The 27,770-nt window shown below is 45.4% G+C and overlaps 1 protein-coding gene across 1 annotated transcript in view; it reads right to left on the reverse strand.

The window, feature by feature from the left end:
• The window catches only part of LOC119453477 (uncharacterized), a 44,473-nt gene that overhangs the window by 2,350 nt on the left and 14,353 nt on the right, over positions 1-27,770 (reverse strand). Inside the window, exons 5-11 of the mRNA XM_037715511.2 lie at positions 11,426-11,568; positions 9,623-9,840; positions 8,893-9,037; positions 7,251-7,441; positions 5,710-5,901; positions 1,849-1,924; positions 844-896 (exon numbers count right to left, since the gene is read on the reverse strand). Of these exons, the coding sequence (XP_037571439.1) occupies positions 844-896; positions 1,849-1,924; positions 5,710-5,901; positions 7,251-7,441; positions 8,893-9,037; positions 9,623-9,840; positions 11,426-11,568 (1,018 nt within the window). The remainder of the gene's footprint in view (positions 1-843; positions 897-1,848; positions 1,925-5,709; positions 5,902-7,250; positions 7,442-8,892; positions 9,038-9,622; positions 9,841-11,425; positions 11,569-27,770) is intronic.

The following is a 27,770-nucleotide window of genomic DNA, read 5'->3' on the forward strand; positions in this document are numbered from 1 at the left end:
AACAGGAACCCCTGTATGACAACTCACTTGCTCTCTGCCCTTCCAAGTAGCATCACATGTTTCTATCACAAGCACACTTGTACAAATACAAAATTGGCTCAAATTATGGCATTTAACATTTCCGAGCAACACATGGAGGCTATCAGAAATGCTGCTGGGAAAGGGCGGGGGGGGGGGGGGGGGTGATTTCTACCAGCTCAGGTTCTTTAATGTGAACCTTAAGCATGGTACACAAGCATTTTTGCATTCTGCCACCAGTAGAGTACGGCTGTGGTGACTGGAAACTTAACCTGCAAAGTCCTCGTCACTGGCTGAATGCCAATGCCACCATGGCAAGTGCCATTTCCATGCATCAGCATCAAACAAGTAAAAAATCTGCACCCGTGTACCAAGGCTATCCCGCACTTAACAAAATCCTTGGTGGTTAAATTTAATCGGGAACCTTTCTCTGCAGCATTCTTCATAGGTCATGTGAAAGTTTTGATGTGTCACAAGGCAACAATAGTATTTCTTTACTTTAGAACTTCTTCTTAACCTAGTTGATGTCTACTAAATGGCATGTTTACCAGTAAAAATCTAAACCAAAGGCAGAAGCAAAAATGAAGACACAGGCTGCCTGTGTCAATTTTGGGCCTGCCTAAGGTTTGTCCTTTTACCAGTAAACATGTCCTTCAGTGCTTTCTTGCATTACTTGACAGGTGTGTAGGTTCTGGTGACACAGTACAATTTTCGATATGGCTAGCAAGGTACAAATTTCTATCCACTTCACTTTATACCCACTGACAACAAATGCTAATACACCACTCAACAAGCGAAAAATAGAATCCACGCTAGTGTACTTACATCATTGTAGCTGATCTGTAGAAACCGTAGAAGCGCCGTTAAGCAGTAGAAAGCTAGAGGAAAAAAAGCAAGGAAAAGGTGGGTTCCAAATAAATTTCCTGGCAGAGCCTCAAAGCGCAAGCTCATCACAGGATCAAAACAATTTAATTGCACAAGCTCTAAGCAAGAAAACGGTATGCCTCAGTTGAGTGCCAACATTTTGACAAGCAGGCAAGTCCTCTCATTGTTGAAACATTGGCAATCGACTGGGGCATCCTGCACAGTGACATAGTGAGCTACAGGAGTGCCAAAATGTGCTGGGTAGGAGCGCATCACTGACATACCACAACAATTTCGTTAAAAAGCTTTCCTTAACAGTGGAATCATTGAACAACAACCCAAAAGGCTACCCTTCTCCACATGATGAACACAACTACAAAGCAAGCTAATGCTCACAGGGCTACACCTTCTAATATGCCACTATGCAGCACCTTCTCATTGTTGGCATTTACACTGAATCCCCAGCTACAATCACAGTGTAATTAATCTTTGTCACCTCGCTTTTGTGAAGTTCCAGAAACATAATTTCTCAGCTAGGAGATGGTTCCACGTTACAGCAGCTACTAGCTGCTCTTGATGCAATCTCTGCTGCACTCAGCAGTGCTTTTGATCCTGCAAATAATATTAAAAGCTCTCCCAGTATTCTGCTCATAAATGCTAAGAAGATTCTATCTACGAAGTCTGTTCTAAAAACCTATGAAGTAACTTTTGCTGCTGAAACATAGGAACCTCAACATACACAATTAGTGATTTAACAAAGTTTTTTAATGCAGGTACGACTTCGCTACACTGAGGTTTGCCTATTTACTAGAGATGACAATGGCATACTACCCTCTCAGTGAGCATTCCAAATTTTTCTGTATTTCATAAGGAGCATGTAGAAAATGAGAGTTATCATAACAGCACACTTTACATTGCTTCCAAAGCTTTGCCAGCAAGGCCTTAAAAACTGGTTGAACATCTTGCCTTGTTCCTCCTTGATGTCTCCATGCAGGTACTGGAGGACGGCTGTGGACAGCTCTGTTGCTGTGTCATCAAAAAGCTGCAACAGTGAAGCACAGTACTTGTAAGTACAGCTTGCTTTAAGCAACGAGTTGCATAGCACATGTGCTGAGCAACCACACTGCCGATTTGCAAAAAATCTGTTCTCTGACTCCACCTCTAGGTGCTGTGTATACATGAATATAATTCGACTGCAAGCGCAGTGAACGACCAATTTTCTGGACAGCCAATTTTTCAGACATGCCCGGTAATTCGGACGCCTTCGCGGCACTCCATAGAGTCAATGTATTAAGAACATCTGAAATTTCAGTCGCAAGAAACCTTCGACGTCCAATTTTCCAGACTTTTTGCCATGACCGCAGGTCCGAAACGGCATTGATGGAAGCCACTGCCGCTGCCATTTTGATTATCTCGCCGCCTCGAACAGGCGCTCTTGCACGCAGATCCGCTGGCAGCCGTAGCCTCCACCGCGGCAACGCTAGGCTTATAGCTACTTCGACGTCCGCTACCAAGCTTCTTGCTGTTCGGTGCAGCGTTTTTCATTAAAGCAATTCGCCGCTGTTAGCAATGGCGCCGACTCTGCCTTTGTAATCCTCGCCAGTGGCTCAGAAGCAAGGCGCGTTGCATAATGCCGGTTCCCAAAAGTAAGCTTTGCCTCAATACAGTACTGTTAAGCGGTGAAGCATACCATGAGTGGGAAGGGGCAATTGTCACTGGACACAGTATGTATTCCTTAATTATACACGTGTGCACCCATCGTCTCCTATCACAGTACGACCACCGATATGCCTAATAAGTGTACTGGCAGGACTTCAGAGCTATTTCGGACATGCCTGTGGCGATTTGTGCCCTTGGGGTCAGTAAAAAGCATGCATTCATTTTTTTCGGACTGCCCGATTTTTCAGAAGTTTTCGTGGTCCCTAGGCAGTCAGAAAAACCGGACGTTGACTGTATAATGTGAAAGGAAACACTCGATAACCAAAAAAATTTTCATGCCACTACTAGTAATGCAAAATGAAAAACACTCGCGTCTCGTGCCTTGGGCACAAGTTAAAGAACCCCGAGCAAACAAAACTAATCCTGAAGACTCTACATTGCAGTACACTTATAATGATAACTCATAACGATATATCGGTTATAGCGATGAGTTCACTTAACAGTATCAACTTATGCACTAGGGCTATGAGAAAAAAACCCATATATAACGATCAGTTATTCACAGCAATCGGATATAACGATGACATTTTGCTTCTGGGTGGCGTTTTTGATGCAGAATAATTGTGAAATTTGTGTTCCTGAGTTTCCTTTAACCGATACGGGGTGAAAAGTTTGCCTAGCGAGTTCGTATCTGCCGCCACTTACCGCGCGGCGCATCCCGCCCGCGCGCTGATTGCAAAAGCCACGGAGAGCATCGCAAGTGGGCAAGTGTGCACAAGATGGCGCCAGCTGCTTCACATCACACGCGTCGCCGGCGGTCATGCCGGCAGTCGTGCGAGCGTCCGTAGAAGAGGGGAGGCAAAAAAAAAAAAAAAAAAGCTGTCTCTCTCTCTCAGTGAGCACGGAAATACGCTGCGGAAGCGCAGCGAGAGGTGTGCCAACAAAGCTGTGTCTCTCGAGATGAAACTGCAAATTTTGCAAGACTAGAAGCAGTATGAGCTCGCGCATTCGATGATATCGACGATTATGAAAACCGGGAGTGCCACGATCATGAAGGCTAGAAGCAGTGGCCATGCCGACCAACGGAAAAGGCGGGCTTTGTGCGCCAGGACGAAACCCCCATGGGCGAAACCAACACGGTGGAAGCCGCTGACATTCCCGAACTCTGGGAGCACGTCGCTACTGACAATGAAATAGGTTGTGCTTCGATGGAGATAGTGCTACCTCGTTCTGCGAAGAGATCTACGACGGGGTGATCGCTGTCATGACAGACAGCGGCATTGTATGACGGAGGCGACGACAGCAGCGGCAGTGACAACGAGATTGACAATGGCCTGTCTTTTACACCGACCCCGATGTTCAATCAAAGTGCAATTTCGTCGATCGAGTCGCTCATTTATTTCATGCATGCTAAATTATTACCGCCAGTGTTCGCGCAGCAGCTGGACGCGATGCAGACGACATTGTGAATCCGAAACTTGCGAAAACGTGCAGATTTCTATTCAGCGCACCGAAGAATTGAGGCGCTATTTAGAGGTATAAATAAACGTTTTATTCTTCACAGCCTACTTTGTACAACGCCGATATCTTGTCGCAAGTGGCAAATTTGATTTTGGGACTACAAAGGTATATTCTTTTTTTTTTTCTCTTTTTTTTTTTACAGCAGTCCAGATATAGCGATGATCGGTTATAACGATGGGATTTTTCGTTCTTCTTGATATCGTTATAAGTGGGCTGCACTGTACTACACTGTCATTTTCTGCCTTGCTTTGAGATATTAAACCCCTTGAACCAAACAATCAATCAGCATATAACATTTTAATTAAAACTATCAGAAATGTAATGTGAACTAAGAGTAAGTAGTGCAAGCCTAGCCGTGACCTAAACTAATGTTCCGGCACTGCATGATATGGACTTGCACAGGTGCATTTTGTGGTATGACATTCTAAGAGCAATGCAGTGCAGCAACAGATGAGGTGTGTGCAAACCAGTGCTTTGGATTGTTTAAAAGCATCAAACAACGAGGACAAGCAAGTGCACTTGGTTGTCCTTGTTGTTCGATGCGCTTAAACAATCCAAAGTATGTCTTACCAACAAGGCTGAACGTCTAGGCTTGTCAACCCAGTGCTGCCTATGCTTGAGTAAATAAGAGCACACCATAGTGTTTCGAAATTGTGAACTGGGCCGTCAGATTGCTTTGCGCCCTCTTGCTACTGCTTCACTGATGCAAGGCCAATCCCACACTTGCATGTCCATACTTCCACAGAAAATTGGGAAGTTGGCTTTCCCACAGTGCGCTTTTGCCTCCTGGTTGAGCTTGCCACATTTTTAAGGGCAAATTTGAAAAGAAAAAAATCTCGGGCTACATTCATAGCACAGCACCGTCTCAATGCAATGCAAGGTGCTTTCTCCTGTGGGTAAGTTGCTGACGCGACTGCACTAATCAGTCTCGACAACTGCCCTTTTTTGGAGCAGGACAGCTGGCACACGATAAGTTGGCCACGAGCGTACTTGAATAACCCTAATACATTTTCTCTCTCTGTGTGTGCGCACGCGTGTGAGCATGCAACAGTGCACTTTTTTCTCAGCTTACCTTTCCATCTTTATCTCTTTTTAGCACTTCACCAGCAAAGGGCAGTAAACTGAATGTCTTCTGTATGGTTCAAATTTATATTTGCTCAGTTTCAAGAATATTTACAGGTGTATACATCATTGTTTTGACCCATAATGTGGTTAAGTTTGAAGTTATTTACAAGGCCATCCAGGCGCTACTGAACTTTTTAAAAAGTATGGGCCTTGACTGTAGGCTTTGAGCATGCCAAATTGCTTGCCATATGTGTTACATCCTCCTCTCGTCATCGTCACCCATCATGCGCCTTTTTCTTCCCTATTCCCCTTCCCCCAACGCCAAGTAGCTGGCTAGAGGACTTTTTACCTCAGACTGACCTCTCTGCATTTCGCATCATTAAACTTCTCTCTCTCTACACGGGAATTGCAGGAAGGCTATCTCATTTCTTTTTTTTTTATCTCCCTCCCTCGCACACACAAATAAAACTGCCACTTTACATTTACACGAATATTAATACTGATATTAGGAGTTCACTCGTACGTGTCAATTTATGATAGTTACTGCTGTCCTACCCAACTGGCAGCTGTGGCACAACCCACCTCTTTGAGGGAGAGGTTGAACATGAGGGCAGCGCTGCGCTCCTGCGCCTCAGGCCTGTCGCAGAGGAGGCCGTGGACAACGGCGCGCACAGTGGCCTTGGCATTGTTGCACGACTGGCCACCCTCCTCGCTCCACTCGGAAATGTAGAGCAGCCAGTCGTAGCTGCTGACATTGCTGCACAGGTTGCAGAGCTGTGCCCAGAGAAAGGGTTCAGAAGCCATGCAGCGCTAGTCACAGACACTAAAACAAACAACAACTTCAAGGGTTACTTCAAGTCAAAGTTGTTGGGACAGTTGGACGACGGCAGCAAATGCATCTGCATGGTCACTTGCCAAGGACAAGCGAAAAAACACAAAACAGGACTCCAACAGCATTGCACTGTGACACTGTGCATTAGTCAGCCGTCTTCGTCTTAGTTTTTTACTTCTTTCCAGTCCCTGTTATCAACACATCGTCGAACAGCAGGTCTACCATACCATGCGATTGTATTTTACCATCAGTGGCCATTCTGTTTCTAGATTTCTAGATCCTTGTCGTTTAACACTGCCTATAATACAGCTGAACCTACTCATAACGATCTATCGGTTATAATTATCACATTTCAGTATTTTCGACTTTCCGACCCAGCCAATTGAAACTGCTTCAAGATATAACGAACATTTTTAAAATCACCTTACTGTTACAACAAACGCTTCGAATCCAGTCACGGTAAAAAGAGGGTGCACACAAAGTACCAAAGCATGGAAGCACGACCAAACAGGGCGCACCGCTCCAGTCTAACTGTGACAATGATACGGCTTTCGAGATGAGTGAGTGACCACCGTGTAAGCATTCCGAAAGCCACGAAGAAGGTCCCTTGCTTTCAAGACAAGGCATACAGCATATATATCATGGTGCGGGGCATGCGCTGGCACGTGCACCAGTGCGATATTGGATGCCACGACGGCACCACTCTCGTCCTTGCGCAATCCGTGCGGCACCATGTGCATTACGCCTATTTAAACGATTTGGAATAACCATCCACGTCCTTCCACCACGAGAACAATGGCCGCTCAAGTGTCGTTATCGTTAGTGTCAATATTCAGGCGGCCCGAGTCGGCCAGAATGCTGCACCATGAGCTGCCCCCATGCAAAAGTTGCAAAGGGTAGGCAGTCGCAACGCTGTTCAGGAGATCACGGTTCGGCGATGCTTCGTTTAGGTGTTGCCGATTGCTAATAGCAGTTGACGGTGACATTCTACATTTCTAACATGGCAATTCTTTTGCCGAAAGCGACACAGATAACATATTTTTATGGCTCTTGTGTGGCTGATGCGCAGTTGTAACACGGAGATAACTATGTCGGAGACCTTCGGAGAATGGCAACATGCCACAGTATCTGAAGTTTACGCTTCCAGCCAACTAGAATGCTTCGCTCTCGTGAGCCGAATACAGTCATGTCTAGCAGGTAGTAAGATATATTACAAGCTCTGGAAAGGAGCTTTCGGGATAGGAGCCTTGCTGGATTACTGGAAAGGAGCCTTGCACACAAACGCACATACCAGTTTCAGCACTTCGTCCTGCTCCTCGGGGGACAGGCTCTCGATGCGGTACACGTAGCTCATAATGCAGTGGCTCTTACGGTCCTGATGCAGGAACAGGATGACGTCCTCCTTGAGTGCTGCTGCCTGAAGCACCCGCAGCAGCGACAGTCGCACAGCCGATGACAGGCCAGGGTCAGTCAGCAGCTTGTCTGCAGAAAGCAGGCACACAGGGGGAGGTCAGTGTACGAGGTAGTGAGGCACGAGCTTTCAAAAAAAAAAAAAAAGAGAGAGAAGAAGAGATATTCGTGCAGCTCCACGAGCGATGACCACTCCTGGTCAATGGGTATGATCTTCAGGTGTCCCTCAAGTTCCTTCAGTGCTGCGGTGCACTGCATGGTGGTTCGTCCTTCAAGAGCTCAGTGTTCTTGAAAAAACACCTCAGTCTGCCAGCACTGCAGCGCTCTGGAGTCAATGAAATGAAGATGTCACTAATTCTACAGTTCTTGAGGTTGAGGAAGGTTTTCAAAGTATGTACTGCTTTTAATTATAGAAAAAACAAACTTAACTAAGGTGGCCCTGCTAACCCATACGCCCACACTGTCTTTTCATGGCTTCATTTTAGAAAAAAGAAATTTAGGTTACTGAATTGCTCAATATAAGGACCATCCATTTCTAAGACTGGGGGTCTGAAATTTGGTGAGTAATGGCAACTGGGGTTTAATGTCCAACAGCTGCACAGTAGACAGTGAGAAAAGCTGTGGTGGAGTGCTTTAGTGCTCTGGATTAACAATGAGCAGCTGGGGCTCTTAATGTCATTCAGCTGATACTATCTATGCATACAAGTGTTACTACATTCCACCCCCATCACAATCTGGCCACCAAAGCCAGGTATTGAACCAGCAACCCCCAGGCTCAGCAGCAGAACACCACAGAGCCATTGCAGTGGGCAGTTATCAATGCTGGCAAGTTCTGCCCCTCAATTCTACATGGTGGGCCAATTAACATATCACAACATAGAACACAGTTCATGGGGTCAACCGTGGTCTAGTTGTATGCTGGTGTTATATACCTACCTCAACTTGGACTGATGAGGGGAGCAAAAAATCATCTGATTAACCGCAGTTAGCAGATGTAGGGTACTACAAAGAAAAGTGTCTATACTTGTAGCCAACTTTCTGTGGCAATGAAGGGAAAGCTAACGAGGCAAAGCACAGGCATGATAGCGCTCGTAAAAATAGTCCAACGATGTCATTTGCACTTGTTTAAGCTGGGAAACAGAAAACATTAACATCCTACTTACTAAACAACTTATGTTAAAATAAGACAAAATACTCCACACTATTAAATTTCAAGTTTATCATGCCATCATGCTTATGAGCTGCATTGATTCAATAACTGCTCCAAAAAAATGAAAAAAAAAAGCACTGTCAAACTCTGCCAGACTACTTGACTAAGCAACACACATGCAGAAGATCTGCCTCTGCAACTTTCCCTTCATTGCCGCATAAAGTTGTCTGTGAGTACAGTAAAGAAACTTATCGGGTAACAAGTCAACATGTTGAAGTAAACAGCTTTGATCATGGTTTCCGCACATGTGTGCACGTGCACACTACAATGAAAATGAGTCGCTAACAAAACAGCACCACTGAGACGAACATACTGAACAGGTCGAGCTGCGGCGTTCCGAGGGCCCATGCTCCATTGTCCGTGACGAGGTATTCGTGCAACTCTCTGAGCGCTGACCGCTCCTGGTCATTGATGACGCTCTCCAGGTGACCCTCCAGTTCTTTCAATGCAGCAGCACCCTGCACGATAGTTTGACAGCAAGAACTAAAATTTTTTTAACAAAATGCCAAACAAACTGTGCAAGTTTCCAGTCTTCAATTTAGTCTTGCGTCAGCTGACTGCATCTATTACTAGCAAATTTCCCAATTTCATCACACCATATTAACTACTCTGTTGTCCTCGACTGGGTTTCCTTTCCCTCAGCACCCACTGTGTCATTCTAACAGACCACCAGTTATCTCCTATTTAACCTCAACTAAATTATCAGCTACCCCCCTTCAGTATCAAGGACAGAGGCGGCAAGCCCGGTTTTGAGCTTTTAACTGCTGTCTCAGTAATATGGATTGGTGAAAATTTTATGTATGGCTTTTCTGGGAGTCTAAATGAATTGAAAACACAGAACACTACCTATGCAGGATGTCACAATGAGGGCTCTAACTCTGATAACTTGAAATCCTTTAATATGCTACAGATTCTTAGCATGCGGGCACTCTAGCACTATTTTGTTATTAGAAAACTGTAATCAAGCCGAGAAAGAATAATATGCAAGCAGCGCAATCCGTGAGAAAACAGTTCATAAGGTCAAAGGCAAACAACTGACTTACGTCGACTTGTGGGTAGAACACAGGTGGGTCACTGTATCGCCGAGACTTTCGGACAGGTGCTGGCCGGTCTTCAATCTCGCCGTTGCTGTCAGCTGCTGCTGTATCTGAAGCAGGCCTTGTGGCTTCCTCTGTAGCCGGTTCTGTTGCCGTCTCCGAAGACATGTTTTGAGCCAGAGGTGGTGCTGGTTGCCTCGCTTGTTCAGGGGGCGATGTGGAACCTGCACAAATCAAACACGAGCTTCTTCCACTTGCATTCCTCAGTGAGCAATCCATCAGTGTGGATGTGGAATAGATACATTGTGCACCTACAGGAAATATACTTTCTTTGCTCGGCAAGGATGTTCAGCAGTCGCAGTTAGCAGAAAGCCGTTTTGAAGACATTTGCAGAGCAACGTTGCCAACGAAAATGTGATAAGTACGGACAATCTCAAGCGACAGAATGTAAGCAGCAAACGTTTGTAAATATCAACAATGCAAACACTCATTCACTGACTGATTTATGGGGGTTGCGCTTTCGCTCTGCATGTCACCTATCTTCTGACATCACTACAAAACGAAGTTGAACTGAGAATTTTAAAAGGGTGCTATCTCTGCCGCTGCTCATTGGCCCACATTGTTGTTAAAAGCAACGACGCTGTTGCCGCATGTGGTTATTCGTGTTTTGATGCCTCTTCTGCCTGGCAAGTGTGTGCCACATTTAAAGCTTCTTCTTGATCTGGAAGTTGGCTTCTGACCCGGCCAAACGCAGAGGGGATTTAAGGCCCTAAAGCAGGATGGTGGCTATGAGAAATGTTGTAGTGAAAAATCTGGATTAATTTTTACCCCATGAGGGGGTTCAAGCACCTAAATCTTGGCACATTAGTGTTTTAGCATTTCGGCCAGGAATCAAACCCGTGACCTTGTGCTCAGCAGCAAATCATGGCCATAGCCACTGAGCCACCATGGCGAGTAATGCTAACGCTGGCTTTATACTAATAATTAGGCTTGCACATTCTCGTAAATCAACGCCTAAGAATGCAATACCGCATGTCAATAAGCGCACAATTTGTCATTATTTATGACCCTTTTGCCTGCAGAACCCCACTACTATGTAGCTCGGCGTTGCTCAGAAAAAGCACCACATTGATTTACAAGCATTGAAGCAAGATACTTACTCATACTTTGCTGTGGACAAAGAAAAAGACAGGCATTGAATGCTATGAGGGGTGCTCAAAAATTGAAATTTATTAGTTTAAACGAATCGAACATTAAAGAGGCTTTCAGTATCGAGTCACATACAGTACATGTGACTTCTAAAAGTAGAAGTATGTGGAGAGGGAAGGTCGTACAAATTTTTAAAAATATTTCCTTCAATATACACAATGCTACTTGGAAGTCCGTTCAGCTGGGCAGCTTGCCACTGAGCAACAAGTGAAAGTTGAACCCAGTTCCTTATTCACTTGCAATAGACTCTTGAAGCAGCTCACGGACCACAAGCACCGACCTTTCTCAGTTACAAGCATTGTAGTGAACCCCACCTGTCTGGCCATAACTGAATATCAAATTCACGAACTGAATACTTTCGATTCAAAACAATTGTAGCCTATTTGTATAAAAAGTCTGGACATTCACCCACCAACTATCACAGAGTGCCTCCAGAAAGAAGACAAGAAGAGGAAGGAACTAGCAGGAGAATTGACTATACAATATAAGCACAAAAGACAGCTTTGCCCACATCCATAGCTTATTACAATTATATCCATAGCTTATTACAACTATATCCATAGCTTATTACAACTACATTGCCATAACTGCTACACTTACTCCTAGTTCTTTGGTTCCACGGATCTACGGGGTTGAAGGGAATGAAGTCCGTCGGCGCTCCGCCACCAAAGCTCAGGCCCCGCGCTGTTTCCCCTCGAAGTGAGAGGTTCTCAAAGTAAGTCTGCAGCGTGCCGCCCAGAGGCCTGCACAAGACAGACGCAGCAGCAAAGACGTGAAAACAAAATAAGGAACTGCATGTTTAATGCCTTGAGCATTAGTGTCACAAACAAGATAGTACACTGATCTTAGAATGACTACGGGGGTTTAATGTCCCAAAGCAACGTGGGAGCTATGGGAGATGCCAACGCGGAGAGCCGAGTTAATTTCGGCCACCGGAGCTTCGTTTATCATGCCCCCGGAGGTTTGTTTGTTATGCCTCCAAAGCTCCCTATGCAAGCACTTCTTTGATTCTATCTTCATCGGAATGTGGCCACTGCGACGAGGAGCCGAATCCATGACCCCAGGCTGAGCAACAGAATGCTATAGCCACTGAGCCACCACAGAGGTACCAACCACTCTTTGTAAATGCGAAAGCACCAGTTACCGGATAAGCACTGGGTGCCAACCAATGTTGCACTGAAGGCAGCAGCTACTAATCTTCACATGCACAAAAGCACCAAGTGCTAACTCCCCAAGTAAAGGTTTATTAGCGCGTGACTCGAATGATACCCAACTTCCAACTGAAGATTTACTAACTACTAGCACAAATGTCTGTTCCTGCGCCCTCTGATGCAAGTTAGTTAGCTCTCATGCTGACGGCCTCTGTATTTTCAGCACTAAACATAGCGAGTTTAACTACCAAAAGACCCAAACACATACGAAGATGTGAACGCAACTCCTGGCAAAAAAAGGCAGCAACAGGACAGCACAGGCTGGATCAAAGATGTGCTAGCCCCCTCCCTTTTCCTATTGTACATGACATATTCAAATAGGCTGTGTCATTTCTGCAGCCCGTTTTAAGACCTCACTAATATTACGTGATCTTAATTGAAACATCCAATTCTTTCGTGCACGAAAGTTACTGATCTGCTGAGCCCAAACCCAGTGCAAGAAGCCTGTTTAATTGATCAATGCCACAAGCCACAATGGGTCATTGATAGCCTGAACTAGTTCCAAATCGTTCAAGTTACATTTCAGAGACAAACAAGTCATATGCAACGCTATTCATTGAACAGGAGAAAGATGCAATTTGGGCCCATACCTGCAGACTGGGACCTAGAGGTATAATTCAACAGTTGCATATGCAACTGTGAACTGTATGCACATTTCAGAATTGATGTCTAGGCTGCAAGCAAATTCAGTTATCCCATGGCTACGATGGTTTGCAAATTCTTTTCTGTTTGAAAAGAGGCAAATATGCACACAAACATGTATACAGCTGCCTGTAGCAGCTGAAGGAACACTCATTTAGTAATGACTAATTATAATCATAATCAAATCTAAGGCTAAACTCTATACTACTGTTGCCCCACTAAAACTCAAGCAGATGATCAGAGAAACAAAAAAAAAAAAAACTGTTAGAAAGCAAACAAAATATTATGCAGGAACCGGCTGCTCATGTAAGAGCCAAGTGCACCCGATGTATGTGTACAATAAGTATGCTCAGAAAGAGGCTATCAGCAAAGCTTAAATATGTCAGCACAAAGATCTGTATTTAGAGATAGCACTTTCACTTTAAAAGCAATAGGCGAGCAGCAGAAGTCAGATAATACTCTCAACAGGCAATCCATCATGTCAATGCAAAGAAGAACATGCTCCGACATTGCCAGAAAAACAATACAACTATAAAAAAAAGAAATAAAACGAAAATAATCCGCTTGCGTTGCTGCTAGCCAAGACACTGCTTCCCTAGCTGGATGTCCATTTAAGGAACACAGTCAGATCCAATGACCCCGAGACACACAATAGAAGTGAGAAAGGTTGCCAGTGTTCATAACTGCGCGTCATGGAGATTATATACAGGCGTGTCAAGAACTCAGCGTCGATTACCTCAGAGCAGCAGCGTCGTCGACGGGTCACGGGGCAAAAGAGTGCCTGTTTCTAAGACGGAGCCTTCCTGGAGATCGACTCCGAGAGAGGTGTGAGGAGGGTGATGGGAGGGAAAGAAAAAACCGACCGTGCGGCCGGCTCTCCAGCTTTGGGAGTTTGAAACCGGTGCCAGGTTTACGCTTCCGAATCCCTCCTCTTCCTCCCGTCACGCCCTCTCACCAGACTCCAGCTCGCCTAGCGCCTAAAAGCTGGCTTTCCCTGGCTGCATCGCGAACGCCGCCATAACACCCTCGCCCCCTTTGACTCCCGCTCGCAACGGCGCAATGCACGTCGATGCCCGCTCACCAACCCTTCCCCCCTTCTGACACGCGTGGGCGCTATTTTGAGGGCGCGCCTGACTGGGAATAGAACCTCGCGCCCTCATTCTCGCCCATGAGCTGGAGTCGCCACACCCTCCTTCTCTTCCTTCCTTTCCGCGCGCTCCAGAGAAACGAGAGAGAGGAGGAAAGGCGCGCGTCTCAGCGCTGAGCCACGCATGGCGCGGCGCCAAGCAGCTACAGAAAGAAACAGCCGGGCAGACGACACGGGTAGACACGAGCAGACGTGCGAGGAAAGAAAAGACAGAAAAAGCCACACACCGCACACGAAAGGAAAACAAGAACTGAAAAAAAAAAAAAAGTAACGATGGTCGAAAGAAACACGCGCCACCTGAGATTCCAGGCAGCGTATCGCGAAGATACAGCCAGTGAAACGCGAGAGCGTCGAAATGGGCGGAAAAGCGGGAAAATGTCAAGCACATACACGCCAGCGAGCGACTTCGAGAGGGAGAAAAAATTCCGAGTTACGAACCACCGAGCAACGACCCATACTAAAATGAAGCCTGTTTCACGTGGTGCGATTTTTTCGCACGCGAAATATCGCACGCACGAAAAGGGTCCGACGGTCCGTTTGCCGCAAGTGCGAAAACACAGTGAAATTCGCACCATGTGAAACGGAGAGTACGCGCGTTCGGCTGAGGTGCGTCAATGTAAACTTTGGAAACGAAGTGGTGAAATGTGCGATTTGTCAGTCATCGGCCGGCACATGGGAAGGAACACCAAAAAGAAAAAAAAAAAAAAAAAAGAAAAGAAAAAAATAAAGTCGCAGTTTCACCCGAAATGCGACGCATCAATTGCGATAGCAAATTAGTAGATAGCTAGAATACGAAGTACGGATAGTAGTTTTATCGGCTGTTTAAAACTTGTAAACATTCGCTTACTAACTAAATTAACAAGCATGATGTCAGCGCGAACAGTCAAAAATTAACACACCACACTGGATGACCGCGGACACTCGCTGTCAAAACGCTCGCGTGAAGAAGCGCAGCAGCAGCAGCGAAGTTACCTAGTGCTGTCTATCGCTTCAACGCAAACTGAGCGGCGAGTACGCACAGAGGTGTGAGCCATCGGCGCACCTAGCCTCTGCCCTCAACGCAGACCGCTTTCAAGATAGAGCCCGCGTGGCCGTTACTGCCGCAGTACAATCCGCCCCCCCCCTTCCCTCCCCCCCCCCCCCCCCGGTGCGCGGAAGAGGAGCGCTTCTTCCCCACTTTCCTCCGTTGCGCGCGCGAAATTGAGCCGGAATTGTCGGCTCCTTTCGTACGCTTTCACTCACACATACAGCATGCGGCGCACGGCGACGGTGTTATCGCCCTTGGACTTTATACGCAACATCACGGCGACGACGACGGCAAAAAATGCGCCTGCAGAGTCCATATAACTCCTATCGCAATAAAACGAAGTTTCAAAATGAAACCGTTCTCGGTAAAACGCCGCAACACTCGCGACTGATTTTGACCACTGGAAGCTGCTCAGCCCGCGTAACAGCGAAGGCTGGGGCTTGTGTCAACCAATCAGCAACGAGAGCCAGCTGCCTGTTCCAGAGAATGAAGAAGGGTTCGCCCATTACGCGCTACTATTCCTTATGTGTAGCTTCCATTCAGTCAGCGTCGCGAGGAGAGCGATCACAGGTGGACAATGGAGGAGCCCTCCTTCCGATTGACTGGCGCGACCCACAACTTTCGCCCCGCAGCATTGAGTCGGAGGCCGTTATTTCAGCGCGCCGGTTTGAGTAGGTTCCACCGCGGCGCCAAGCCTGCCGAGCCCGTTGGAAATTTGACCCTTCCAAAGTTCAGTTCGACCAGTCAAACTACGCTTGCGGTGCACTGACGCCAGCCCTAGGGATTTATCCCTAGATCTAGGGCAGCGGGCCGCGCGGCCCGCCTAGCCTTCGGGAGGTTTCACCTCCTCTCCCTCTTAGTCTATTTAAAGCTAAACCGCATCGAAGCGATAACTGCTAAACAAAATGAGAAAAAGAAAAACCACGAGAAATAGACACGCAAGAGCACCGCATTCCAAACGGTTTTTACTCCCCAACAACATGCATGTGCAGTCGGCGTCAAGATTACGAACCGCAGAATCAAAAAAAGAAAAAGAGACTGCAGCCAGTTAAAGAGTGCCAAACTATGCTGCTGACATATACAGTGATATACTATATATAGTACTGGCTGGAAATTCGACCTCCAGGGCACAGAAATATTCAGTTCATTAACAGAACTCGCGGTCCGTAAACATTTAATACCATTCTGCACGCACGTAAAACAAAGCAAGAGAAAACATAAAGATACAGAACCAAGAAATGTCAGAAGTTGAAGGCAAAATGGTTAATAACTTGTTTCTATGCTCCAGTTGTGTGTTCCTTTTTTTTCTCTCTTGTACTTCCGTTTCCCAGTGAAGATGCTTAGACCATGGAACATCCAAACTGCATACCGATATCAATGTATGTACCACTGTGAGATGTACAGAATATCCATGAGACACCTAATTTCGGATATCCTGTCGAGTATTTCCTAAGGATAACTAGATCTGGAGCTCTCTCAGCCAACAGAAGAATAGTCACCTTTCTAAAGACCTGTCACTTTCTTATTGTCTTTTTATATGTTTAAATTATAACCCAAAGCTGTCATGGCTCATGCACACACTATGCTTGGCATATTTTTTTTTTACATATTTGAAATTAAACACATAAATACGTCATTCGTGCCTGGTGGAGGGCCTAGATGAAGAAACACAATGCACTCACGCTTGTACGTCATGCGCACCTAAAATATATATCTGACTTAATATGTGGGCATACAGCAAGTACTGCCTATGACAGACTATATACCATTTGTCCCACGTAACTTGTGTGAAGATTTAAAAATTTGCAAGTGCCTCGTAGGTGGACAGAACCAAGGTAATGTTTGCCGTTGTTTGGAGAAAGCCAGGCTATTTTTCTATTTTGCCTAAATGTGTAATTGGTAAGGGCTTGCAAATATTCAAAATGTTCGAATACTTTTTAAATTCGTAATCGATCCCCCCAAAAATATCCGAAAACGTTCGAATATTCGGTGGGATACAAATACTCTTATCAAATCGAATATATTGCTGGCTGTGCAAGAGGAAACACGGCTCTTAGCATTTGTTTCTATCTAACCTAAGAAAACTGAAGCGATTTCGTGCTGAATTTTGCGACAATTTCGTGCCGCTACCAAAATTTCGCCTGTAAAGCACACTTATCCACTAGACGTCTAATCTTTGCGGGAAAGCCAGCCTCTCAGTAGCAAGGGGCACAGGTTTGCGGAGTGCGAAGGTGCACTTTTTTTTATTGCGATAGCAATTATACGGACACTTCAAGCGGATTTCTGCCGTCAGCGTCGCCGTCGTCGTCAGGTTCCGTATAAATTCCAAGGGCGATAAAATCGTGGACGCGCGCTATCACGGAGAGCGAACGTACGGCGGCGAGCAAACGCGACTTCCGTTGCGCGAAAGGCCGTGGGGGTATGGGAGGGAGGGAGGGGGGACGACGCTGTGCTGCGGCACCAAATGCGTATCTTGCAACTGGGCGCAAGGGGAACTGGCCACTCAATCTCCCACGCAAAAGCAGAGCGGGTGGCAGCGCGGGAAGGAGGGGGGGGGGGGGGCAGCTTCTACTCTGCCAAAAACTGCGCTTTGCGCCGGTGCGGCCCGTCACACGCACCGTATCTTGAAAGCGATCTCCACACGGCTCTGACCTTTGTATGCGCTGTGCATTCGCCGCTCCGATTCCGTTGAAGCGATAGACCGCACGAACCTTCGCCACTCGCTGCGGCGGCTGCGCTTGCTGCCAGCGTTTTGACAGTGGTTGTCTGCGGTCATCGAGTGTGATCTATTCATGTTTGCTTGTGCGCGCTAACACCACGCTTGTTAATTCAGTTAGTACGCGAATGTGTCCAAGTTTATGCAACCGATAAAACTACTATCCCCACTCCGAATAGCTCTCTACTAACTTGCTATCGCAATTGATGCGTCGCCTTTCGGGCATAACTGCGACATTTTTTTAACAGTGAAGCTGTTTAAGCCAGCCGTAATTTGTGGTTCGTATAAAAAACTATAATCAGCAGCAATGAAGAAAGAAATAGAAGTAAATAAACTTTCTTGCCGAGGGGTGATTCGAACCCGCGTACCCGCGGTCCCAAGGCGAGTGTCGTAACCACTAGGCTATACAGTCACGCTTGCAGAACATGCATTTATGCGAACCATATGAATACGTTTCGAGCGTAGTCGTCTTCCTCCACAGCTGGGGCGTTCGCACGCGCTCGTGCCAATGCTCTGCGAGGTGAAGAGGTTTTGCACGCTATGCTCGGGAGAGAGCAAATGAGAGTGCGTTAGAGAGAGAGAGAGAGAGAGACGCATTCACGGAGCGGGTCTGCTGGAACGCGTTGTCGGCATTGGAACGCGGTGTCGGTGTTGCAAGCTGCGCTATGCAACGCGCAGTGACGGCCGTAAGTCCGAGAGAGAGAGAGAGAGAGACACGCATTCACGGAGCGGGTCTGCTGAAACGCGTTGTCGGTGTTGCAACGCGGTGGTACACGGTGTCGGCATTGGAACTCAGTCAGGCGCAGCCAAGGCCGAACCTAGCTACACGAGTATAGGCCTAGCTACAACCAAGTTTAAACCTCGACATAGCCAAGCTCAACCTAGCTACAACCAAGAGACGCAATCAATCGGCCAGCTTCGCTGTGTCTTAAGCTCTGTGCAGCCTAGTGCAAGCTTTCGCCTTTTTTTCTTCTTTTTTTCTGCGGCGTCACCAGCATTCTGAGCTTATTGCTTGACAGCAAGTGCGATGAGTGACGACTGGCACAGGGTCAAATGCCTCCGAGTTTACAGGCATTTGATGCAGTATAATAAGGCACTATAAGGCTCTATATAACTTTCATAGATTATCAAAAGACATTTGATTCAGTAGAGATACCAGCAGTCATAGAGGCATTGCATAATCAAGGAGTACAGGAAGCATACGTGAAAATCTTGGCAAATATCTACAGAGATTCCACAGCTACCTTAGTTCCCCGCAAGAAAAGTAGAAAGCTACCTATCAAGAAAGGGGGGCAGGCAAGGAGACACAATTTCTCCAATGCTACTCATTGCATGCTTGGAAGACGTATTCAAGCCATTAGACTGGGAAGGCTTAGGAGTGAGGATCAACAGCGAATATCTCAGCAACCTTTGGCTTGCAGATGACATTGTCCTGTTCAGCAACAATGTGGACAAATTACAACAAATGATTGAGGTCCTTCAACAAAAAATTGTAAGATTAATATGCAGAAGACAAAGATAACGTTCAACAGCCTGGCAAGAGAACAAGAATTCAGGATCACCAGTCAGCCTCTAGAGTCCGCACAGGAGTATTTGTTTATGTAGCTCAAATACTCACAAAGGACCCATGATGAGAAGGAAATTTACAGAAGACTAAAAATGGGTTGGAGTGCATATGGCAGGCATTGAAAAGTCCTGACTGGGAGCTTACCACTGTCGTTGAAAAGAAAAGTGTACAATCATTGCATTCTACCGGTGCTAACATATGAAGCAGAAACTTGGAGGTTAACAAAGAAGCTTGAGAACAAGTTAGGGACTGCACAAAGAGCGATGGAACGAAAAATGTTAGGCGTAACGTTAAGAGACAGGAAGAGAGCGGTGTGGATCAGAGAGCAAATGGGCATAGTGGATATTCTAATTGACATTAAGAGAAAAACATGGAGCTGGGCAGGCCATGTAATGCGTAGGGCAGATAACTGGTGGACCATTAGAGTTACAGAATGGGTGCCAAGAGAAGGGAAGTGCAGTTGAGGACGGCAGAAAACTAGGTGAGGTGATGGAATTAGAAAATTTGCAGGTGGAAATTGTAATCAGCTAACACAAGACAAGGGTAATTGGAGATTGCAGGAAGACAACTTCGTCCTGCAGTGGACATAAAAATAGAGTGATGATGATGAATAAGAGACATGCCAGCGAGGATAGCTAGTGGGAATGACTAAATTTTCCAAGTTAACATGAACCAAATACACAATGTTTTAGTATAACCGCTTACTAGTCTAGTTTTTTAATATTGACAAAGTAATTGCCAATGTTCCAACATAACAAATTAACCCAACTTGCTAGTAAATGCATGTGCATATCATTATTCAATGTTCGAAGCTAAGTATTCATATTCAATTCGTATTTGAAATTTTTTTTATCCGCACACCGCTATTTTTTAATTGGTTATTAATTTATCAACTTTTCAAATATAATATACAGAGCAAGAGTGTCAATGAGAAAATTGTTGACCATCCTGAAAAATTCCCGATCCAGCTTTCTGCGGTTCAATACGTGCTATATAAAAGTTTTTTCCAAGCCTGAAAAAAATGGCGAAACATGAAAAAGTGGCGTGCGACTAGGAAGGCCCACAATTTTATCATTGGCACTTTTGCTCTGAAAATAATGTGTGACAAGTTGATTAGTTAACTACTAAAAGCGTAATATCCCAAGAGATGCCCCACCCCCCAAAGAAAACCCACCCATTGTTGGCACGAATTGCTATTTTTTTCCAAAAACAGTGAAAGGTACACTACTTCTCGTAATCCCACTGCCCTCAGGGCGGGGTGGTACTGCTGCCGCTACCATAAATGTTGACCGCAGCAAAAACGGGGTCTGTTAGCTATTGCCGACGATAGGGAACACTAAGCCGCGTTTACATGAATGCGACAGTAGCTCACCAAATTTCCAAGCGCATTTGGGAAAGGCGACGCGACGCACGCCGTTTACATGTAGCGCATTAACTCTCCCAAGAAGGGAGCGCCACGTGCGTGAGTCGATTCGCACCTGTAAATCTACCCTCGCCTAGTGCATTAATGCGATGCGCCTTTCTAGCGCATTACCGCTGTTTGCATGAATGCGATGCGCTAAAAATGCGATGTGATGCGCCACTGTCGCATTCATGTAAACGCGGCTATAGATAAGGAGCCTGCGGATATGAGTTGGATAAAACTGTTTAAAGACAGCCTCCATGAGGCATGGACTACCTTCATCCACGTCCAAGGACAATCTGAAGAAACCCTAATGGCTAGACGTCGTGAACTTTGTGTCCAAAGCTTGGGCATCCGTGTCCAAAGAAGTTGTGGCCTGATGGTCCAAGCGCTGTGGAATATCTACTGCCCCTGATGAGTCCCGTCGACGGCGAGCTCAAAAATCAACCGGAATTGGCAGTTCCCCATTCCGCTTTCCTGCTGACCATGTCTGACAACGTGCGTGACAAGGTCATGAACATTTTGTTCGACAGTGATAGTGACTGTTCTTTTGAAGGCTTTGAGGAAGACTGAACAAGAGAATGTAAACAAACCTTCTCAACCTATGGCTACCATTTTTTTTCTAAACTTTTCTTGATTGTACGCTGAAAGATAGCCCACTTTCTCTTTTCACTCGCTATGTTCTAAATTGTAGGTGGGCTATCTCTTGGGATATTAAGATATGTAATTAGGCAAAATACAAAAAATTGCCTGACTTGCAGAAAGCGACGGCAAACAACATTAACCTGGTTTTGTCAGCTATGTGGCACTTCCGTATTTTAAAATTTTAGCACAAGTTACGAGGGCCATATGGTATAAGGAATGACATCACATAACAGCCACTGTGAACTTAAATACACACCTGTTAATTAAGGCAAAATTTAATAACCAGATGTGAAAGGTTAATCCACCTCAAGCCCTGCCTTGGCCCTGTGAAGACATGCTAGATATGCACATGGGACAGAATGACCCTAGCTATATAGAAATGCACAAGATGCCCCATGGCAAAATCTGGACTTGTCAGGGATATCAATATGAGGTTCTTGATGATGGCCACAGAATATCGACTAGACATAGTTTCTGTCATTGGGTTCTTGTTACAGTGCACCACATATAGGTATATGTGTGTGATTGTGAAGTAAAAAACTGTGGGAAGTTATGTGTTAATTTCCATGCACGCACGCGCATGCGTGCATGTTTTCTTTTTTAACTATGGGCAGCAAGTATATCTGCTTTAAAACAAGATGCTTATATTCATTTATTCCACATGTTTTGGTTTTCGCACTACATGACATAAAAAAAAGATATCTGACCATTGATCCTTTATGCCATGGCTGCTTTATGCAACCAAATAGATCATACTTGCTTTGTATGATCATCCTTCCACATGAGAAAATGTTCTGAATTAGTAGAATTAACATTACATTACCAGTGCCTCGAATTAACAGTGCGAAATTAATAAGGTCAGGGAGCTTATGTTCACACCACTTCATGAAATGCACACTAACAGGGCATGTATTGCATGTCCTGCTTGCCAATGAGCCTGTGGACATAGCCAGAACTGGCTTCTGCAGTGGTGCTTGCTTTGGAAGCGCACGCAAACAGCTGCTTTAGCAGAATGCAATGTAGCACCTACTTTTAGTGCGTACAGCATACGATTGTCGTACGATGCGTACGATTGTCACTGCCGACAGCTCTACACTAGTAGAAAAGTAGAACTTGGCTGTTGATATACTATGTTAGCGTGCTGTAGTTGATGTCAATGTCACGAGATGGCGCCACCACTGCTGTTGAGTGCGCTTGTCTCCGGTGTATCGGTAAACAGCTGCAATATGCTTACCGGCAAGTTAAACCTCTCTAATGTGTTTCTCTCATACGACTGAATTGGAATGCAATATCCAGCAAATAAGTAAGCTGCTATGTGCCGTCCTGAATGATGAAGCATCTTTGGAAGAACCTGAATTGCCATCGAGCCCAGCATGACGCAACATGAAGAAGGCACCAGAGAACACCTATTGACCCTTTTAGCGGACACTTTACTCTAGAGAAACGAGATGTCACTTCCGGCGCCGCGCCACATGTTGCCTCAGCGAAAGGGCACGAATACTAAACCATTACCGCTTCTGCCCTGTTACTGTGGGATAAGTTGTCGGAAATGCAGCTGGATGTTCGCCAAGGAACTGTGCTCCATTCATGCTGAAAAATGTGGAACGGTAGAGGGAAGACGTGTGCAGCAGTTGACTGCAAAAACAGTGACTGGCATATTAAGGAATGGAATTAATCTGTGTGACAAAGTCCACGAACCACTGCTACATAAGGACTACCTGTGTAGCCGGGCCTTCGTAATGCACTGTCATGAAGACAAATTGCGGCATCTGTCTAACTTCAGAGCCCTTTCACAGATGCAAATGAGCACACTAGAAATGGCAAAGGGACCATAGAACATAACATGTGCCAAAAACAATGATCAAAAATTGTTGAATGCGCAAAATTGTATGCCCCAGGAAATCGGGTAATGGCATGAAGCCTTACGTGGTGGTAAGTTGTAGTAAGGTAACACTGTCTGCACCACTGGTGCTCTGAGTTTTGCTTCCTTTGCCATTACTGCACAAAATTTGTTGCTTCTTAGATTCATCACCACATCTTATCAAGGAACTATTCCTCCTATGTGTTTCAGCTATCCGCAATTCCTGTATAAAACAATGAATAAGTGCACTTTTTGTGTTTGGACTATTGTGTTGTCGCTTCCTTTTGTTACCTAGAGCACTTCAGAAACTATAGCTGTTGAAACACTGCTCATTTGTTGGTGCAGCACCGGCATTTTGATGGCACATGTAAATAAAGGATGCAGTTGTCCAAACAGCTAGCCTAATGCAGCGCAGAATGATTCTGCTGCCGCAATTTGGCAAAGTAACCTGAAAATGGCAGTTGAGGTGCGAGTAAAGCTATTACGAATTAGTACATGCACCTACATTTTTGTCACAAACACAGCAGTGCGAAGAGAAAGACCTATCCACTACATTAATGCTTTGTGCTTTGATCCATTAAAAAATCATCAATTCCAGACTGCAACTAAAGCAAACAGAGCACATTCATGCATGGCTGTTCTTTAACATGACTGGCATTGGAGTGTGTATTAGCTGAGAACCATGGTCCAGTGGTGCAGCAGCATTCTGGGCCTTTTCCCAGCACAGATGTGAAACTGCGTGCTGCTGTGGAGCAGCTGCAGCTTCTGCATTTTTTGTCAAATTCATGCGTTCGATGATTAGCAGACCTTGATGCCCAAAGCAATTACCAGGGTGACCATAATTTTGGTCTGCTGGTAGTGCCTTCATGAGGCAGCCGCCTTTGGTGGCTCAGTACAAGCTGCTGGGTTGGGTAGGTGAGAGGGTACACACAAAAACTAGCTTCAATAATTATCTAGTCAAGAGGAGGTCCCATAACACTTGCAATTAAAAAAAAAAAAAAAGACATGCGGATCTGACACAATGTTGGAATCTAAGTGATGCTAAGCTTGTTTGAGTAAGCAAGGTAGCAGTAGTAGTGCATGGCAGAGCACAGCCTTACTGCCTGAGCTTGTTAGATTTCTGTGTCCCAAAGATGAATGTTATGAATTAAATTAAATTAAATTCTGGGGTTTTACATGCCAAAAGCAGAATATGATTATGAGGTATGGCGTAGTTGGGGTCTCCGGATGAATTTTGACCACTTGGGGTTCTTTAGCGTGCACCCAATGCACGGTACACAGGCCTTTTTGCATTTTGCCCTCACTGAAATGCAGCCGCCGTGGCCAGAATTTGATCTCGTGCCCTCGGGCTTAGCAGTGCAACACCAAAGCCACTATGCCACCACAGTGGGTGAAGGTGACAAATGATGCTTGTTGAAGGAAGACTTGATTAGAGGCGTACACATAGAAATATGACACATAATCTGAATACATTCAAGGCTTCTTCTATACACATTGTGTAATAGTACCACACACCTATTGTTGTGACTGTAGATGGTGCTGCATTACAGAGCTACCAGAGCGTTTGCGGTAGACCCGCCTATACCATGTGCCGTGCCCCATGCCACTCGATATAGGCGAGTCAATGGCACAGCCTTTTGTGGCTCTGCCAGGTGCAAAGCAACCTACAATCGAAACGCCCATTCTGAGGAATTGGCGGAGAATTGGCATATGCCTAGTGGGCCATGCCCATTTTTAAATGCCTAGTGGCCTAACTGGTCTATTTGGCCATGTACCCAGTGGTACTACAAGTTGACGTCTACTTGGCAAGACAGCAGCCAGCAACTGCAAACCGAGGGTAAGCGGCAAATAAAGCTAAATGTAGCAATGCAGGGTGAAATTTGGAGTGTACAAAGGCCAACGAAGTGACTGACATGACTGCTTGATCTAGCCTAGCATGGTTGTACGTCCCAGATTCTAGGGCGTTGGCCCTATCCTGCAGCAGCATTATTTGTGCTGGTCAGCTGTTGTCATTTTCACAGCCAGTATTCATGTCAGAACAGGATAATTGAGAGTGCTCAACGTTTTGAACAATTTTCATCCTCCCCGGCATGAGTGTGCACCTCTGTGTTCCAGTTAGCTGTCAGCCTCACCATATCTAAAGGCTGCCATGATCTGTGCATCTTCTTTCTGCAATGCTACTCTGTTGAGATATGCCCAGTGGCTACAACGCTGATGACGTTGTGCTGCGTTTGACCAGATGTTGCAAATTTAATTGTAAGGTATGTCAGCATTGGCGTAGAAAAAACTTACTAGGACACAGTGTGGGAAAGCCTCAAGTAGCCAACCACAGGCCCTACCCCAGCTGGTGCAGTTAAACCTCGATATAACGAACTTCAATATAACGAAACTCTCGTTAGTATAACAAAAACAGACGCAGTTTCACCCTAAAGGTAAACTTCGATTGTGATCACAAATTATTAGACAGCTATAGAAAGTAAGGATAGTTGTTTTATCAGCTGTATAAACTCGTAAGCATTCGCTTACTAACTAAATTAACAAGCATAGCATCACGTGCGCACAAGCAAACATGAACACATCTCACTCGATCATCGCGAGAACTCACTGTGAAAACGCTGGAGTGAGGAAGCACAGCAGCAGCAGTGAGCAAATTGACCTTGCCTCTTGCTTCAATGCGATTTTAGCGGCGGGAACACAGCGCACATGAAGCTATCAGCACTCGGCGCACTCTGTCCCCATCGCAGATCACTTTCAAGTTAGGGCCTGCATGGCCACATCATATGCAGCCGCCACCGGAGTAGAATGCCTTCCCCAGGTGCCTTACGTGCCATGGAAGACAAGCGCGCTTCCTCCCCGCTTTCCTCCCTTGTGCACGCGAGATCGAGCCACCATCATCAGCTCACCCTCGCACGCCTTCACTAGCACAACTTTCTCATGCCTTCTCAGGCAGTCGCACCCCACTTCGCTCCGTTTACAACGTGCTGCACGAGACAGATTGTCCGTGGCAGCTAATATCTCACGAAATGAAAACATGCATACAGCTGCGCTCAAATTTCACATAAGGAAGTATCGTAATCATCGGTGCATTTTTTTTTGGTTAAAAACTCTTGACTTTAACTCTTTCCCTACCTTGGGAGAAATAGGCGTTTTTTGTAGGTTACGCCAGATTCTTTTTCTGAAGGAACTACTGCACTCAATTCTTATGTAATACATAAAGAAAAGGCAGAATGAATGAACTTTTCATGCACAAGAGATTCATCAACGAGATGTATGTTATAAAAAAGGTATAAATTGCCAAAATCAAGATTGTGGGATGAAACTGAACAAAGTTTGTTAAGACACACTTGGTATCTACTAAGGAAAAAAAGTAACGAAAATTAGTGAGATACACAAGATGTTTTGCTATCTAATAGGCACTATTTCCAAAAAAAACCTAAATTTTTCATTGAACAGGCGTTCCTCTACAAAAATTTAACTGCAAGCAGTACAGTTGGGCGTGCCGGGCTGCGGCCGCCGATGTTTCGGGCAGATTTGCGTCGTTGTCGCTCTCAGAGCATCCTCAGACTCGCTGCTGCTCGATCCATCGATAAAATGAGCTGCAGACGCAGCGGAATAACGAGATCTGCGATCTTTCAAAGCGCACACACCGCTCTCGGAGGCAGCCATTTTTGCTTTGTGCTATGACGATCGCGATACTTTGGAGCGCGTTCAAAAATTACCGCCTGGCAGGAAAAAAGCGCACTGCTTAGAAAACAAAAATATAGTTCTCCTCCTTCACATCTGATGGCACAGTGTGTCTGTCCGTGAGCGCGCGGAAGGTCTTGAAAGCGGCGTTTCACACGATCGATAGCAGGCGGCCATTTTTACCTTTCTACTTTGACGATCACGAAGTGCATTCAAAAGTCACCGCCTCGCGGGGGGAAATGCGAACCGCTTAGAAAACTAAAATAAAATTTCCTCTTTCACATCAGATAGCTCAGTATGACCACGAGCAGTGTGGAAGGTCTCGAAAACGCCGTTTTAAACCATCGATAGTGGGCTAAGAATGCCCAATGGGCGCGGTACGGCAAGAGTTAATGACTCTTCCTTTTTTGGCACAATTGAAAAATTACTGAAAATGTACATACCCACAGCAGCTTCTTTGGAAATTATGTAAAAAAATTTAAAGACAATTTTTCAGATCTTCGATCTCAATTATGTGTGTGCAGACCTTGTCAACACTGATGATTGAGAGCATATCGTGCAACAACTTCATATCGTGCAACAGCATTAATGCCACAAAAATGGAACTTGAAATGAGTGCTGGTTGGTAGAGGTTAAAAAATATCTGCCAATTGTTACATGCTTTTGCAAAACTTATTCGACGTCCATTTTTATTTCCTTTTTCTCTCTTTTCTATTTTTTTGAGGTGGGTAGAAATCAGTCAGTTGCAGACACCTGGACTCATGCAAACTGTTTAGGAGGTGCGGCGAGTTCACTTGCCAAACAGCAGCATGCTATTCCATTTTGCCATGACAAATCATGGTCTGAACAGCTAATAACAAAGTCATAAAATTTAGGTGAGCGCGCAGTAGCGTGAACAGAACAGTTCAAATTATTCATCAATTCGAAGAGATTTCTAATTATCAGGATTTCATTGTACAAACAAAAATCACATTCTTATGTACACTTCCACACAAAACTAAAGACAAAGCTTGCATTACCTATTCTGTTTCTGTATTACTTCA

This window comes from Dermacentor silvarum, chromosome 5 (genome assembly GCF_013339745.2).
Source record: "Dermacentor silvarum isolate Dsil-2018 chromosome 5, BIME_Dsil_1.4, whole genome shotgun sequence".
NCBI classification, from domain to species: domain Eukaryota; kingdom Metazoa; phylum Arthropoda; class Arachnida; order Ixodida; family Ixodidae; genus Dermacentor; species Dermacentor silvarum.